The sequence below is a fragment of the Leptopilina heterotoma genome, unplaced genomic scaffold (assembly GCF_015476425.1).
Source record: "Leptopilina heterotoma isolate Lh14 unplaced genomic scaffold, ASM1547642v1 Lhet_157, whole genome shotgun sequence".
In the NCBI taxonomy this organism is placed as follows: domain Eukaryota; kingdom Metazoa; phylum Arthropoda; class Insecta; order Hymenoptera; family Figitidae; genus Leptopilina; species Leptopilina heterotoma.
This window is the reverse complement of record NW_025110871.1, coordinates 443,869-462,000: the sequence shown is the minus strand read 5'-3', so window position 1 is coordinate 462,000 and position 18,132 is coordinate 443,869. Positions and strand designations below refer to the sequence as shown.

The 18,132-nt window shown below is 26.2% G+C and overlaps 1 protein-coding gene across 1 annotated transcript; it reads left to right on the top strand.

The window, feature by feature from the left end:
- The first annotated feature begins 240 nt into the window (after positions 1 to 240).
- Positions 241 to 13,222, top strand: LOC122498652 (serine/threonine-protein kinase Warts-like). The gene is made up of 7 exons (XM_043606493.1): positions 241 to 582; positions 830 to 1,036; positions 3,558 to 3,719; positions 3,847 to 4,022; positions 5,632 to 7,843; positions 11,740 to 12,017; positions 12,157 to 13,222. The coding sequence occupies exons 3-7, from the start codon at positions 3,617 to 3,619 to the stop codon at positions 12,586 to 12,588; spliced, it is 3,201 nt and encodes a 1,066-aa protein (XP_043462428.1). The 5' UTR covers positions 241 to 582; positions 830 to 1,036; positions 3,558 to 3,616; the 3' UTR covers positions 12,589 to 13,222.
- Positions 13,223 to 18,132: the final 4,910 nt, after the last annotated feature.

Here is an 18,132-nt window from a genome sequence, read left to right as displayed (position 1 = left end):
AAATCTTGTGTAATTAAAAATAATCCTCCACCATTTGAATTCACCGCCATTTTTCATCATTTTGATTCAAACAAAATATTTTTGTTTTTCAACAAATTTTGACAATGATTAATGAAAAAAAATCGTTAAATTACTGATTAATGTGATTTCATAATGTAATTGAATGAATTTTGTAAAAATTCCATACTTTGCAACAATTCGGTGGGGACCGTAAATTACGAAAAAGAGTGTCAAGTCGGCACTTCAAAATGGCTGCCAGTTACTTAGTAATTTACGGCTGTATGTTTCTTTGTTGTCGCTCGTGCAATCGTGACCGGGAATCTGCAATTGGATTATTTGAAATAATCAGAAAATAGTGATTTTATCATTTAGTGAAGATTTCTTTGGTGAAAGTGGGAACTTGATAAAAAAGTGAGAAGGGAATATGCTCGCTGTCCATACACTGGGCATCACCGTTGCTTTCTTGGATCAAGAAATTCCTGGACGGAAAATCCAGCTGCACCCCCAAGAATTTATTGGATTATCCTAGTTTATAATTGTTAATGGGCGAAAAGTCATTTTATACATCTGTCTAGTAACAAGGTTAGAATTTATGATTGTTGCCTCACGAAAATCTGCACAAGGTTGCAGAAAAAGTGTGTCTCTCTCTTTCTCTCTCTCTCTCTCAAATTTTGTGTGTGCTCAAAAAAAAGCTGTTGTTTTTACCATCTTTTTCTTTTCATTAAAAAAAAATTCCTTTTAGGAAATGAATTTTTAATAATTAATTAATTTAATGAAAAAAAAGGAAGTTTTAGTGAAATGATAATTATGTGTCTTGGAAATATTGCAGTTTCTTCGATCCAGAATGTCATCACCACTTTCGTGTCGTGTCAGTGACTTTTAAATTATTTTCCACTGATTGTGCCTTGAAATATTTTATCAACCTTGTGGGATATTTGTTTTGAAAAGAATCCTTTCAAATACTTGGAGAATAAAACGAAAATTGTTGCAAGAATGCACTGATACTGGAAACATTAGTCGTCCTAAAATTCCAAAGGTATTGTCTCTTTGTGATTAATTGAAAATATTAAAAATACTTGACACTTTTTTTATTTTGTGTTTTTATTTGAATCAGAGGAAAATTGAAAAGTCAGGAAAATTTACTAACAGTACTGGAAAAAATTAAATTTTTAGAATTCATAAGAAAATTTTTAATTTTTCTGTCTTTTTTGTTTGTTTTATTAAATTATCACAAATTCTCTATAATACAAAAGCTTCAATTTTTTCTATCTTGATAAATATCAGAATTCTTCCTAAAAACTAAGTTATTTTCAACAATTTTAATGAAATTCTTTGCAAAATTAAATTATTTTCATAAATAATAATATTCATTACAAGAATTCAATTATTTTCAAAGTTTTTTTAAAAAAAATTCTGGTCAAGATTTTAATTATGTTTATAAATTGTGAAATTCTTAACCGAAATTCAATTATTTGGAAAAATTTTAATAATATTCTTGGCATAATTTCAATTATTTTCAAAAATTTCCAAATAGAATTCAATTATTTTAAAAAAATGTTGATAAAATTCTACTCAAACTTTCAATTATTTTTGTAAGTAATAAAAATTTTACAGGAGTTCAATTATTTAAAATAGAATTTGCTCAAGTTTTTTCGAAAAAAACCAATTATTTAAACATTTTTTTTATAAAATTCTTTATGAGAATTTAATTTTGAAAAACATTCAATTATTCAGTAAATTATATTTAATTTAATTGTATTTAAATAATTGAATTCTCGTAGAATTTTCTAATAAAAATTGAATTAAAAATGAATTTCATTTAAAATTTTAAATAGTAATTGAATAACAAATGCATTATAGAAAGAATTTTTAGAAATAATTGAATTTTTTAAAAATTATTTTAATTCTTTACTTCCTAATTAATTAATTAAAGAATTTCCGAATAATAGAATTTTTGTAAAATTGAATTTTAAACAAATGGATTTGAAAATTCTCAAGGAATTTTTGCAAAAATGATTAAAAATAATTGATAATTGATTTATTTTGAAGAATTTTAATAAAACTTTTGAAAATAATTACATTTTTCGAAGAATTTACTTAAAATTGTATTAAAAATAATTGAAATCCTGTGAAGAATTTTATTATTTAGGAAAATAATTTAATTCTTGCAACAAAATTTTTATTACATTTTTTTTAAATAATTGTAATTCTGTGAAGAATTTTACTATTTATTAAAATAATTGAACTCTTGCATCGAATTTTATTAAATTTTTTTTTATTTTATTGAAATTCTGTGTAGATTTTTAATTATTTATTAAAATAATTGAATTCTTGCAACGAATTTTATTACATTTTTGTAAAATAATTGAATTTTTTCTGAAAAATTTTATGTAAATTTAAGTTATTATAAAACATGAAGACTCGGAGTGATCGATGTCTTCATATTTTATAATAAATAATATTCTTATTAGTTGTTGAATTTGAAATTTTTTGGATATCTTAATTCCTATGGAATAATAATAATAATTAAATAATTATTTAAAAAAGAATTTATTAATGTTTAAATTTAAATAAACGTTTTTCTTTGTAAAGAAAGACTATTTAAATATTTTAAGAATGTTAATGTTTGACAATTAATAAAAGAATGTGTCGCAATTCGCGAAAGAAATTGCGCACACCAATTATGTTTTTATAGTAAGAAAAAAAAATTCCAAAAAAAGAATGTTAATATTAACAATTTGACAATATATATGAAAAAAGAAAATAATTCTCCCAATTAATATTGTTATGAATGAGAAAAAAAAATAAAATTAAAAACATTCGCTTCCTATTATATTTTAATAGTCCGAATTATTGATCTTACTCATCCAGAAAATATGTCGGTCTTACGTGATTATAGAATTTCTTACATATATAGATGAAATAGAGCTTTATTTTTCTCTTTACTGATACGATATATAAGATTATAAAAAAAAAGTCTTTCATTACATGTAACTAGAATAGTCATGTAAATTAAGTGAATTAATGTTTATATCTCTATTAATTGAACTGAGAAAACACTATTGTTAACTGATATTTCCATTTCTAAGGATTATCTCTGTTATGTAAACTAGAAAAATCTATAATCATATATTATATGTATCTGGAATTTTAATGAATAATCAAGATAATTTTATTGGGATAATTAAATGATCAATGTTTCTTCAGATTTTCTTTCTAAATGATGCTGCGATTTTTTTAAAGTAATTAATTATAAGGCTTATTATTAAATAAGTTAAATTAATTAATCGAAGATGGGGAAATTAATTGAATTGATCAGGTTTCACTTTTTCAAAAAATATTCTTATTGGTAACAGAATTTTTCTGTATTTTTCTGTTTTTATTAATTCGAAGAAATTTATTATAATCCGAATTTCAGTGATTCATTTAATTCTTTTATTTTTGGGAAATAATTTCTTTTCTTCTACTTTAGATGATTTTTTTGTTTTGTGAAATTAGTTAAATTGAATTGTAAATTTTGAATGAATAATTAAGAATATTTGTTTTTTGTCCTCTAGATTGATTTATGTCGCAGGTGGATTGGAGCTAGGTCCCAGTGGGCCTAGCATGGGCCACTATGAATCCACCTGTGGTCAGCAAGTCGAGCACTCGTGGCTCAGGATACCATCAAAAGGCGTTAGCTGAAATTCGTAATTCCCTGCTGCCGTTTGCAAATATTGGTAAAGATATTTTCTTTTTTGTCGTGGGAATCGAGAATTTTGTCTAATTTCCATTATTTTGACAGATTTAATAATAAGTTATAAATAATTAAATAAGTAACGAATTTATGATTAAAAATTATTGCAGGTGGAACTGGAGAAGTTGGATCGAGTGCTGCAAGTACCATTTCCACGCTTTCGACAACTAGCGGAGTGAGTTCTGCTTCAGGTCTCAGTGGAATTTCCGGTGCATCTGGTTCGGCGGTTGATAAATCCGATCAACGTCAAGCCTTAGCTCAACTTTTAGCCATGGGCTACTCTGAGGTATTTGTTTATTACGATAGAGACCCAGATAACCATTTGGAATTAATAAATATTATTCAGGGCTGTCACACGTCAGGAAAGTCAGGGAAAGTAGAATTGTCCAGGGAAAAGTCCGATTTTTATTAAAAGTACTGCAAAAACATTAAATTTATAGAATTCATAAGAAAATACTAAATTTTTGTGTCATCGAAAGAATTCAATTGTCTTGATAAATATCAGAATTCTTTCTAGAAATTAAATTATTTTTGTCAATTTTAATTAAATTCTTTGCAAAATTCAATTATTTTCATAAATAGCAATATTCATAACAAAAATTAAATTATTTTCAAATTTAAAAAAAAAATTCTCATCAAGATTTCAATTACTTTTATAAATAGCAAAATTCTTCATCGAAATTAAATTATTTTGAAAAGTTTTAATAATATTCTTGGCATAATTTCAATTATTTTCAAAAAATTCCAAATAGAAATGAATTTTTTTTAAAAATTTTGATAAAATTCTACGCAAAGTTTCAATTATTTTTGTAAGTAATAAAAATTTCACAGGAGATCAATTATTTAAAATAGAATTTGAATACATTTTTTCGAAAAAAATCAATTAATAAAAATTTTTTTTATAAAATTGTTTGCAATAATTTAATTATTTTCAAAAATTTTAATAGAGTTCTAGGCTAAATTTCAATTATTTTTGCAAAAAATTTTCCTCAATTCAGTAATTTTCAATATCTACGATTTTAATAAACTTTTCCAAAAGAATTCAATTATTTAAAAAAAATTTTAATAAAATTGTACGCAAATATAAAATTATTTTCTAAAATAATAAAAATTCCACAGGAATTCAATTCTATACATATTTTTTATAAATTTCTTCTCAATGATTCAATTATTTTCATAAATTTCATAAATAATAAAATTTTTTACAGGGATTTAATTATTTTCATAAATAATAAAACTCATGGCAGAATTTCAAATATTTTTAATCAAATTTCTCGAAAAATGTAATTATTCTTACAAATTTTATTATAATTTGTCAAAAAAATTCCATTATTTAAAAAGTTTTTGATAAAATTCTTTATGAGAATTCAATTTTTAGAAACATTCAATTATTTAATAAATTATTTTTTTTTGTATTTAAATAATTGAATTCTCGTAGAATTTTCTAATAAAAATTCATTTAAAAATTAATTTCAGTTAAAATTTTAGATAATAAAATATTAAAAATGCATTACAGCATGAATTTTTAAAAATAATTGAATTTTCAAAAAGTTTGAAATTAAAATCTTTGAAAATTTGAATTTTTTATACTTTTAACTGACAATTCTATAGAATTAATTTTTTTTATAAAAAGTTTGATTTAATTTTCTGGAATAAATTTGAAATTTTTACTTTGTAAATAATTAATTAAAGAATTTCCGTATAATAGAATTTTCGTAAAATTGAATTGTAAACAAATGGATTTGAAAATCCTCAAAGAACTTTTACAAAAAATATTATATTTAACTTATATTCTTATAATATAAAATAATGATTTTATCACCTGATCATCTTTAATTATTATAACTAATTTTCAATTTAGTACTCCAATTTTCAATTTCAACTTTTTTCCCCAGGATATTGGCATGCGCGCGCTAAAAATAGCTGGTTGGCGTCTCGACTCCGCCATTGAGTTGCTGAAACAAACTCAGGGCGAATCGATGAACGGCCTCGGCAAGCTGAACACGAAACTAATCAGAAAGCCGAGTCTCGAGCGCGAACTGAGCCTACAACGTGGAAGTCCTGCTCTCGACAGCGGAGCCGGAAGCTCAAGGTCCGATAGTCCTCGTCTAGCCGAACTGAGTCCACATCCGCAACTCAGTCGTCAATACTCGCCGAGCAGTTTCGTCGAGAGGGAACCACCGCCTCCGCCTCCACCGAGATGCAGCTCCACACCACCGCCGCCGCCACCACCTCACGCTCCCTACAGCCAGCCGAACGTTCCCACCAACATGCAACAAATGCTCAAGCGGATGTCTCCCGCACCCGTCGTTCCAACTCGACCGCCACCCGCGACGCCCGGCAGCTCCGGCTCAAACTCCAGCTCCATCAATCCTCCCCAACGGGGGACGAGTCCCGTCGCCAGCTCGAACGTCACCTCCAACGGACGACAACCAATGATCGTTCAGAACGGGCCTCAGGTTCAACAACAACTCACGCAACAAATCCAAGCCCTCAGTATTTACCAATCAAGCAACAGCAACTCCAGCACTCAAGTCGAACTCCCTCCGCCCTATCCGATCGTCCCCCCGTCCTCCTCCTCCGGCTCCGTGCAACCTCCCTCCTACAGCGCCTCCATGCAGAATCGACAGAGTCCCACTCAATCGCAGCAGGACTACCGGAAAAGCCCCTCGTCGGGCATCTACTCCGGCCCCACCTCCGCCGGCTCCCCGAGTCCCATCACCGTCTCCACAGTGTCGCCAACCACCCAGAACTCAATGGCCCGACCGACGCCCCTCCAAGCCTGGGGCGCCCGTCAAGCAAAAACCCAACCACCAATCATCATGCAGTCGGTGAAAAGCACCCAGGTGCAAAAACCCGTCCTACAAACCGCAATTGCCCCCACATCACCCCAACCGATCAGCACCAGCAGCACTCCCCCGCCGCCACCCTCCTACGCCTCCTCCATCCAACAAAAGCAACAACAACAACAACAACCCCCCGCCTATCCTCCCATCATCAACGGAACCTCCTCCAGTTCAATCTGCGTCCCAACCACCGAACCCCCCAGCTACGCCACCACAATGCAAGCCCTCGCCGCCCAGCGCGGCATCCACCATCCCCTCCCACCCCCGCCCTACGGCCTTCCCACCGACGACTGCGGCATCTCCACCGAGAGTGTCACCGCTCCCCGAACCTCCCCCGTCGCCACTCACCCACCCCTCCAACGAAAGTACTCCCCCGCCGAACACCCCGAAACACCACCTCTCCCACCCACCGCCTCCACCTCCGTCACCACTCGCAACAACAATCACCAAGGCGCCGAACCAAAACCCAACAACTACAAAATCAAACACCAATCCCCAATACCCGAACGCAAACACATGAGCAAAGAAAAAGAAGAGGAACGCCGCGACTGCAAAGTCCGCAACTACTCACCTCAGGCCTTTAAATTCTTCATGGAGCAACATGTCGAGAACGTACTCAAATCACACAAACAACGTCTCTATCGTCGCCTGCAACTCGAAACCGAAATGGCAAAAATCGGCCTCAGCGCCGAGGCGCAATGTCAAATGCGTAAAATGCTCTCGCAAAAGGAATCCAATTACATCCGACTGAAACGTGCGAAAATGGATAAATCAATGTTCACGAAAATCAAACCCATTGGCGTTGGTGCATTCGGTGAAGTGACACTTGTCAGGAAATTGGATACAAATCAATTTTACGCGATGAAAACATTACGAAAGGCGGATGTTTTGAATCGTAATCAAGTGGCGCATGTTAAAGCCGAACGGGATATTTTAGCCGAGGCTGATAATGAATGGGTGGTGAAACTTTATTATTCCTTTCAGGATAAGGATAATCTTTATTTTGTTATGGACTATATACCGGGTGGTGATCTCATGTCATTGTTGATCAAATTCGGGATCTTTAAGGAATCATTGGCTAGGTTCTATATTGCGGAATTGACGTGTGCAGTGGAGAGCGTACATAAAATGGGATTCATTCATCGGGACATTAAACCTGATAATATACTTATTGATCGTGATGGACATATTAAATTGACGGATTTTGGTCTATGCACTGGTTTCCGTTGGACGCACAATTCTAAATATTATCAACAAAACGGTGAGTTAAGAACTCATTATTTAGAATTAATTTCGGTATCCGGACAAGAAGTCCAAAAAAAACCTGGAAATGTCAGGGAATTTTATAAACCTTGAAAAAACCTGGAAAAGTCAGGGAATTTTGATTGGAATCTTGCAAAGTTATTGTGCTTATTCTTGAAATCTAATTTTTCTTTAATTCAATTTTCTTAATTCAAATTTCTTAATTCAATTTTAAAAGAGTTGCCTTTACAATTTATCTTCGCAATAATTCAATTATTTTCATAAATAATAAAAAAATTTATAGATTTACAATTATTTTCGCATAAATAATAAAACTCATCGCAGAATTTCAATTATTTTTAATACAATTTTAATGGAAAATGTCATTATTTTTCTCGAAAAAGTGTCATTATTCTTAAAAATTTTATTACAATTCATCAAAAAAACTCAATTACTTTTTAAAAAGCCTTCCTATAATTTATTTATTAGAATTTAATTATTATTGTCAATTCATTTTTTATTAAATTTCTTGAAAGAATTAAATTATTTTCAAAAATATTAATGAAATTTTTTTTAACACTTCAATTTTTTTTCAAAATAATTTTAATAAAATTCTTTGTAGAAATTTCATTAATTTCCATAATTTATCAAAATTCAATTATTTTCAATATCTACTGTTTCAATAAAATTTCACAAAAGAATTCAATTAGTTATTTAAAAAGAAATATTATTAAAAAATTCATCACAAGAATTCAATTATTTTCAAAAGTAATAAAATTTTTTGCAAAAATTCATTTGTGGTTAAAAGTTTTAAAAAATTATCGTCAAAATATCAATTATCTTTATAAGTATTAAAATTTTTCTCCAAAATTTTCAATTATTTTCAAAAATTTTAATGAAATTCTTTTTAAAAAATTCAATTTTTTTTTCAAAAATATTCTTCTTTATTCAATGATTTTCAATATCTAGGGGAATGTAGTCAAGGTTGGCCTACTGTCTAGGTAGGCCACTCGCGTTTTTTTGTCAAGTTCACTAGCGCCACCTACGCGCATTTTTGTCGAAGCTTGTCTTAGTGAAACCTAACTTTTTGTTCAATTACATTTTCGGAAAATCGAAAATTGTGTTTTCTGTGACGTCGGTACAAAAAAAGCTCAAAAAAAGTTTTGTGCATAATGTGAAAAACCATTAATAAAAGATAAAAAACAAATTGAATCGTCAAGGCAAGTATGCAGAAAATTTGTGGGACTCATGGTTGAAAGAAAAACAAAGTAAAAAATCGAATCCCGAAACGTATTTCTTTATGGTTACAACAATTCGGTAATGCTACTTACTGTCAAGGTCGGCCACTATGTGTTTAAAATGCGCAAAGTTGAGGACGAGCTACTTCATTTGCAAAAACTGCAATTCTGTATAACTCATAATATAATTGATCATCTTATTAATATTTTTATTTAATTTTATTAATATTTTAGTGCAAAACTTTTTTTTATTTATATTTATTTTTTTATATTGTTTATTGTTATTATTTTGTTATTTCATTAAGTTACAAACTGTAAACAATAAAGAATCAATTTTCCGTAACTCCAAACATGTTATTTTATTTTTTAACGATTAATGCCCTTTGAATTTTAAACATGGCCGACCTTGACTGTAATGGCTAACCTGGACTACAAATTTTTTTTTTTTTAAATCTTTATAACTTTTTCATTTTTAAACCTGTCAATTTACTTTGTACAGAAAAAATGTTCCTATTAAACAGGACTTTCCAACCATATACTTCAATTGTCCAAATTCATTTTTAAAAAAAAGTTATAAACAAAAGTCAAAAAGGTGGCCGACCTAGACTATGTTCCCCTACTATTTTAATAAAAATTTCCACAAGAAATGAATTATTTTAAAAATTTTTTGATAAAATTCTAAGCAAACCTTTTATTATTTTTTATAAATAACAAATATTTCACAGCAATTCAATTATTTAAAATTTTTTTATAAATTTCTTTGCAATAATTCCATTATTTTCAAAAATATTCAATTTATTTTTACAGAGATTCAATTATTTTTATAAATATGTATTACAATATTTTACAGGGATTCAATTATTATTTTCATAAATAATAAAACTCATTGCAGAATTTTATTAAAATTCGTCAAAAGAATTCAATTATTTAAAAATTTTGTTCATAAAATTCTTTATGAGAATTCAATTTTGAGAAACATTCAAATATTTAATAAATTATTTATTTTTGTATTAAAAATAATTAGATATTTAAAAAGAAATATTATTAAAAAATTCGTCTCAAGAATTCAATTATTTTCAAAAGTAATAAAATTCTTCGCAGAAATTCAATTATGATCAAAAGTTAAAAAAATTTATTGTCAAAATTTCAATTATTTTTATAGATATTAAAATTTTTCTTCAAAATTCAATTATTTTTAAAAATTTTAAGAATAATCTTGGCAATATTTCGATTATTTTCAAAAATTTTAATAAAATTCTTGTCAAAATTTCAATTATTTTCAAAAACTTTACTCAATTCAGTCAAATTTTTTACAGAGATTCAATTATTTTTAATACAATTTTAATTTAATTTCTCGAAAAATGAAATTATTCTTAAAAATTTTATTGAAATTCTTCAAAAGAATTTTATTTACCTATTTAAAAATTTGTTGATAAAATTCTTTAAATGAGAGTTCAATTTAAAAAAACATTCAATTCTTCAATAAATTTTTTTTTTTTTTGTATTTAAATAATTGAATTGTCGTAGAATTTTCTAATAATAATTGATTCAAATATGAATTTCAGTTAAAACTTTAGATAATAATTGAGTTTTGAATAGGTTTTAAATTATAATCTTTCAATGTTTGAATTTTTCATACTTTTAACTTAAAATTGTGTAGATTTAATTTTTTTTGTAAAAGTTCAATTGAATTTTTTTTAAGTTATCTGAAGTTTTTATCTTCTAATATATATTTGATTGAAGAATTTCCGAATAATCGATGAAATTTCGTAAAATTGAATTGTAAATAAAATGATTTGAAAATGTTCAAAGAAATGTTTCAAAAATTATTAATAGTAGGTAATTCATTTAAAGAAGAATTTTAGTTAAAAATTCTGGAAAAATATAATGAAAATTTCAACTTTATTCAAATTTTAATTTTCAAGTGATTCAACTTTCAAACAATCCTAATTTTTTTTAATTAGGATTTAATTCATCCAAATCTTAAATACTCTAAATTTAAACTCATTATAATTTTAATCAATCGCAAATTCCATTTATCAAAATCTAAAATTATCCAAATTTCTATCTATCTACAGATTATTGATTTCAAGTGTAAAATTATCAAAATTTTGAATTTCAATTATTGATAAAAAAAAATCTAATTATTTAGATATAAATTAATTGCTGTGGAAGTAAATTTTTTTAATTATTTTTTTTCAAAAACAGAAAATTCGTAAAATTCAAAAAGAAAATATCTTATCTATTTTAAAGAAACGGCAACTTTCAGTTAAAAAGAAAATTATTGTCATTTATCCACAATGACTAATATTATAAATTTATATAATTATTTAATGAGATGTGAGATAATATAGATAGAAACATGATTTCGAAGATCTTTAAAAATATTTCATACATTAATACCAATTAAGTATGAATATTCTACATATAATCGTTTTATTTAAAAAAAAATTTGACATAATTAAATAAATTGTAAATGATTAAATATTTTTAAACATTTTTTTTATTGTTCACAGTATTAAATTATTGAATATCCTTTTTTTTCAAAACTCGCAGCATCAGTAATTTTTCGAAAATTTTTTGTAATAATAAATAGAAATCAAATAGAAATAATTTTGAAACTATAAATAATAATTTTTTTATTTCTGAGAATTAATAGAGTGGAATTTTATTTCAGGACATGGAAAGCAGGATTCAATGGACCCGGCCGAGGATTGGAATAACGAGTGTCGATGCATTCAATCGAAGCCACTCGAGAGAAGAAGGCACAGGGAACATCAACGATGTTTGGCACATTCTTTGGTTGGTACACCGAATTACATTGCGCCGGAAGTTTTACAACGAACTGGTTACACACAATTATGCGATTGGTGGAGTGTTGGCGTTATTTTGTACGAAATGCTGGTCGGCTCTCCTCCATTCTTGGCCAATACACCCGCCGAAACACAGTACAAGGTAAATATTTCAAAAAATCGACTTTAATTTAATTTCTTGAAAGAGAAATTATAAATTTAGGAAAAATGGTAAATAAATTATAAATTTAGGAAAAATAGTAAATAAATTCTAAATGTGAAAAACTTTTTTGTTTCTTTAGGTGATTAATTGGGAGACGACGCTACATATTCCGAAACAAGCGAATTTATCGCCAGAAGGTATGGATTTAATATTAAAACTTTGCGTTGGCGCCGATCGTCGACTTGGCAAAAATGCCGACGAAGTGAAAAGTCATCCATTTTTCTCGAGTATTGACTTTGAAAAGGGATTGCGACGTCAAGTTGCGCCTCATATACCAAGAATACAATATCCAACAGATACAAGTAATTTCGATCCTGTTGATCCTGAGAAATTGCGCAATTCCGAATCATCGGAATCAAATCAATCCGATGAGCATTTGGATAATGGAAAACCATTTCATGGATTCTTTGAATTTACATTTAGACGTTTTTTTGACGATGGCGGCGGTCCAGCGTACGCTAATCGTATCAGTTTAGATGACAATGATAATCAGGGTCCTGTTTATGTATGACATTAGGCTTTTTAAGCGAACCACGTAAAGCATCTCGATAATTTTTTTTTATTTATTCAATTTTTTTCTAAAACTTTTTTTTTTTTTTTTTGAATTCCTCACTGGTTGATTATATTTGTCATCACTGTAAGTGATATTGCCATAATTGACTCAATGTTTTTTTTTTCCTTTTTTTAAAAAAAAATAATTGTTGCCATTTTTAGCAAATTTGTCAAATTTATTTAGTTTAATTTAACGTTTTGAGTGTCTTGCGTAATGTTCGCTTAAATATGAGAATAATGTAGAAATTAAGAAGCCTTCGACGTTTGTTAAAGGAAAAAAATGTCGATCAAAACAAACTATTTTGACAAAAAGAAAAATCGCATAATTCGGGATGCATAAATTTTATTACCAAACAATTTTTTTATCGCAGAGTTCACAGAATTCTTTAGCTTTTATTTCGTTCCTTTTTTTAGTATTTATGAACTAAAATGAAATTCCCAGTATAGGCGTTTGACGCAGAATTATCGCTTTTAAAAAAATTCTTTTTTTTTTGTAGATAATGTATTTTGAGAAGAATTTTAGATGAACGGTATTTTAAAAATATTGTTTATAAAGAAAAATTGATATTTTCCTATAAATATTCAGGAAATAGGTGAAAAAGAAAAATTATTTTTCGATGAAAAGAGATTTTTTCCAACAATTTAGAAATGGAAAATTATTTTCGGGTTGAAAACTTGAAACAAAAACAATTAATCGATGGCTGAAAAATTTTTTAGAAATATTTTGCTTGCCATTTTCATTTTTTTTTTATTGAATCGAGTCATCGGCTTTTATAATATAAAAAAAATATATATATTTTTCAGCAACTACTGTGATATTGCAGATAAATAGTTTAATGTGGCTAAATAATATCGGTTTCTATTTAACGTTTTCTTTTTTATATCGAAAAAAAACGATATATATTTAAGTAATTAATAAATATATATAAATTTCTCTTTATCGTTCTAAAAGTATAATTTCATAATACTAATTATAACGTGCAACATTTATTATATAAATTATAATAAAACGATTTCTAAATCGTGAAATGCAATTATTTCTTTTTCTTTTTTTCCAAGCGCGAAACGTGTCAATAAACATTTCGATCAAATATAGGAAATTATTTAGTGAAATGGCAAAGAAAGAAAACGAATAATTAAAAAATGTAATTATTTAAAAAAAGAAATGAAAATTCGGAGATAAAGTAAAAAAGAAAGATGAAAAAGGCAAACGAATGGAGGAAAATGTCTAGACTTATTTAAGAGAATTGGAGATACTCGCGAGATAAGATATTAATATTTATTTTAGTCATTTAGAATTGTAGCATCGACTCGTGTTGTGAAGAGGTACTTGGACGAATTACTTTAAATAATTATTGATTTCGCTGATAACAGTGGCTATTAATAATTTTTAATCGAGTGAAATAATTTTCATATCGTTAAAAATAATCTACAATATCCCTTTTTAGACTGTCGTTTTTTTATATGTAAAAAAAAGGAAAAAAAAAAGTTTTTCGACCCTCGAGTGCCTTTTATTGTTATCATTCGATAGTCAAAAAAAAAGAGAAAGAACGAAAAAAAAAATTACGATCGACAATAGCGAAGATGATACATAATAATGATAATAACGATGATGATTGATAATGATAATCGAGAAAAGAATAATAACAATTATAATAATAAAATCGATCATTACAATCAACTGCATAAATTTTCTCTACTTTTTAATATGTGATGAACTGATTTTGAATTTCAGTTAATTTTAATCTGAATTTTAAAAACTTTTTGGAAAATTATTCGAAATAATTGATTTAGAGAAGAAGTTTAATTGAACTTCTTGAAAATAATTAAATTTTGGAATTTTAATTTTAAAAAAGTAATCAAAAATTTTAATCTAATAAAATTTGAATTTACAAAAATAAAATTAGAAAAATATTCTCTTGAATATTGTACCTATAATTGGGAAAATCAAATTTTCTCTAATTCGAAAAATTTATAGATAAAGTCAAATCTCGGAAAAAAACTTTTTGTAATTTTTCCATTATTTTCAAAAAAAAATTCGACTTTATCAACTTTTCTTCCAAATATTGAAAAAAATACAATTTTTTTCGGATGAAATTGCAAATTAGTTCGATTTTTATAGTGTGAAAAATAACTAAAGTCAAATATTTTAAAACTAGGTATTTTTGAATAATTTTTCTAAAAATAATTGAACTTTTAAATTATGTATTTAAAAGGTTTTTAAATAATTAAAATTTTGGACCATTTTTGGTTTTTTTCGTCAATTTTATTGAAAATAATTGATTTTTTTCAATGTATTTCATTAGAATTTCTGAAAATGAAATTTTAAAAAATTTTAATTGTACCTAAATTTTTAAAATAATTGAATTTTTAAAAATTTTAACATGAAAAATGAAAATAAAAATAAAAATTAGCTTCAAAAAAAGTATAATTATTAAGAAATTCTTTTTTATAAAAAGTAACTCTTGGAATCTTTTTATTATAATTCTTAAAAATTCAATTATTTTCGATATTTTTAATTACATATTTAGAAAATTCAAAAAACAATAAATTATAGATTAAAGTTGTTAGAAATTCAATTTTTTAGATTTATTAAAATTTTGGAGAAAACAAATTATTTTTATTTTTATTATCATTTTATGCTTTATTATTTATTTTTAAAATATTTTTATAATGTTTTTAAAAAGCTAATTTTTTAGTGATTTTTTTTCTAAATTTTTCAAAATTTAATTATTTTCCTTATTAATAATATTAAAAGTTAAATTTAAAATCAAAATTAAATTTGAATGAAATTTAAAGTTAAAATTAAATTTGAATGAAATTTAAAATTAAAATTAAATTTGAATGAAATTTAAAGTTAAAATTAAATTAAAATAAAAATGAAATTCAAACTAATTAAAATGTAAAGAGAAAATTGATTTATGCAGTTCAATGAATGAAATAGAAAATAAAAGAGAATCAATCACTTCGATGTATGTACTATGTACAGAGTAAGATGTTCTACTATATATATTATTTTAGATAAAAAAAAACTATTAAAACTGTTCATCTTAACAGGAATTCGGGGGGAAAGAGGGGGGTGTGTGTGTGCGTGTGTATTTGCGTGGGTATGAAAAAAAAACGCTATTTTTAAATATCATACTCCTACGAATTTTACTGATAACATAAACTAATTTCATTGTCAACTTAAATGAGGAAAGGAAAAAAATCACTAATATTATTTTACATTTTAAGATAATATAATATAATTAAAAAAAATACACACCTATAATTTAACAAATTTATCTGCGTAAAGTAATTAATAGGTAGAGAAATTAATCGGTATATCTAAAAACTATTATTTGAAAAGAATGCTTTAAAAAAGAAAATAATAATTAGATCTCGCCTTTGTATATATTTATTTCTGTCACTTTTATAAATGAACGAAATCTCAATTCGACAGTTTTTTTTATAGTATTTATTTATTTATATATCTTTATAAATTTTTCCTAAATTTTTTTTTCATTTTTTCGTAAAATATTTCTTTTGGTGAAAAAAAAAATGTTTTTCCCTTGCAAAATTTTTCTATTTCAATTTTTGGCGAATATTATAGTGAATTTATCAAATGCTAGTCAGCACTTACTTTTTTTTTGTTATTTGCAGGGAAAAATATTTTTTTCTCCCGAGAAATGTTTTTTATATTTCTGCATTTATGTGACAAGAAAATTAAAAAGAGAAAAAAATACGTTAAAAACGTTTTTTTTTTTTCAATGATCAATGATAATTATTATTTGCAGTTTCGAATTTTTCTGATTTTGCATTTGCTTCTCTTTCGATTCTTATTTTAAGTTTAAACGACTAAAAAACTGTACATAGAATATTTATTTCTTTTTGTCGTTTTAATAATAATGCCTAAACATTACTTTCGAGGAAAAAGAAAAATTTTTTTGTATTCTAATTTTGAGATTATGAACCGAAAGACAATTTTTCTGCGGTGAGCTTTTTAAAATAACTTGGTTGCAAAATAGAGACGAATTAGTCTTTTTTTTATATGTTTCAGTAAACATGACTAATAGATTTTTAAATATTATATGTTATATAAATATATATATATAGAAAATATACAGAATTTGTATAATTTTTTAATGGGGGGGGGGGGGGGGAAACCGGTTTTTATTATATAGAAGAAATGGCAAAATAGTTTTGTGAACTGAGTACGTGGGTGAAAATTTAAATTATTAAGTGCTAATTTTAATCCAGTTTGTTGATAAGTGATAATGAGGATGATGGCAAAGATAAATTTTTGTTGATAATGATGAAGATGATGATGATAATGTTGATTATGATAATAATGTTGATGAGAATGATGTCGATGATGATAATGTTGACGATAATAATTACGATGACGATAATGATAATAATGATGATGAGAATGATGACGATGATAATGATGTTAATGATGAAGATGATAATGACGATTAAAATAATTACAGCTCAGTTTAGAAAGTAAAGGAATCTTTGCGAATACAGAGGAGATGCTCTTCCGCTTATTTTTGAGCATCAAAGCTAATTAATTCAATTTATATAATTATTAATTATTTCTAATAATAATAATAATTTCGACCCTTGCCTTGAATATATTCTTTTAATGCTGTAGAGATCTGTTTTTTTTCTCTCATTTTTTTTTCGCTATAAATATATATTATAGTATATTATATAATCCGTAATTTACGAAAATTAAATTCGACCCACGTGTACATTTTGTAATATCTCTCATATATTTTCTCTCTTTGTAATTAAAACTATATACTGAAATGGTAAAAAAAAAATCTAGCCTGACGTACATTTAGTTTTTATAAACTACTACTATTATTATTATTATTATATATTATATATGGAACATATGTAAATATTTTTTTCTGGATAAGTGTTCTAAATTAAAAAGTATGTTCAACGCTTATGCGCTGTGTATTCATTTTTTAGCGTTTCAATTATTTTTTATATAATTTTAAATAAAATGAAATAAAAAATTGCATAATTATTCTTAAAATTTTGATAAAATTCTTCATAAAAATTCAGTTTTAAGAGATATTCAATTATTTAATAAATTATTTATTTTTGTATTTAAATAATTGAATTCTCGTAGAATTTTCTAATAAAAATTGAATTTTATTAAAAATTTTTGATAGTAATTGAATATTAAATGCATTATAGCATGAATTTTTAGAAAAATAATTGAATTTTGAAAAGGTTTCAAATTAAAATCTTTGAAAATTAGAATTCTTCATACTTTTAACTAACAATTCTGCAAAATTAATTTTTTTTAAAAGTTGAATTGAATTTTTTTAAAAAATTATTTCAAATTTTTATTTTCTAAATAATTAATTAAAGAATTTCCGAATAATAGAATTTTCGTAAAATTAAATTTTAAACAAATGGATTTGAAAATTCTCAAGGATCTTTTGCAAAAACTATTAAAAATAATTTATAATTGATAAATAATTTCTTTTGAAGAATTTTAATA

Excerpts from the sequence above, each read along its gene's own strand:
- LOC122498652 (XM_043606493.1), top strand. The coding sequence starts at position 3,617 with ATGAATCCACCTGTGGTCAGCAAGTCGAGCACTCGTGGCTCAGGATAC. Across the intron at positions 3,720-3,846 it reads GCTGCCGTTTGCAAATATTG|GTGGAACTGGAGAAGTTGGA; the intron begins GTAAAGATATTT and ends AAATTATTGCAG. Across the intron at positions 12,018-12,156 it reads CCGCCGAAACACAGTACAAG|GTGATTAATTGGGAGACGAC; the intron begins GTAAATATTTCA and ends TTGTTTCTTTAG.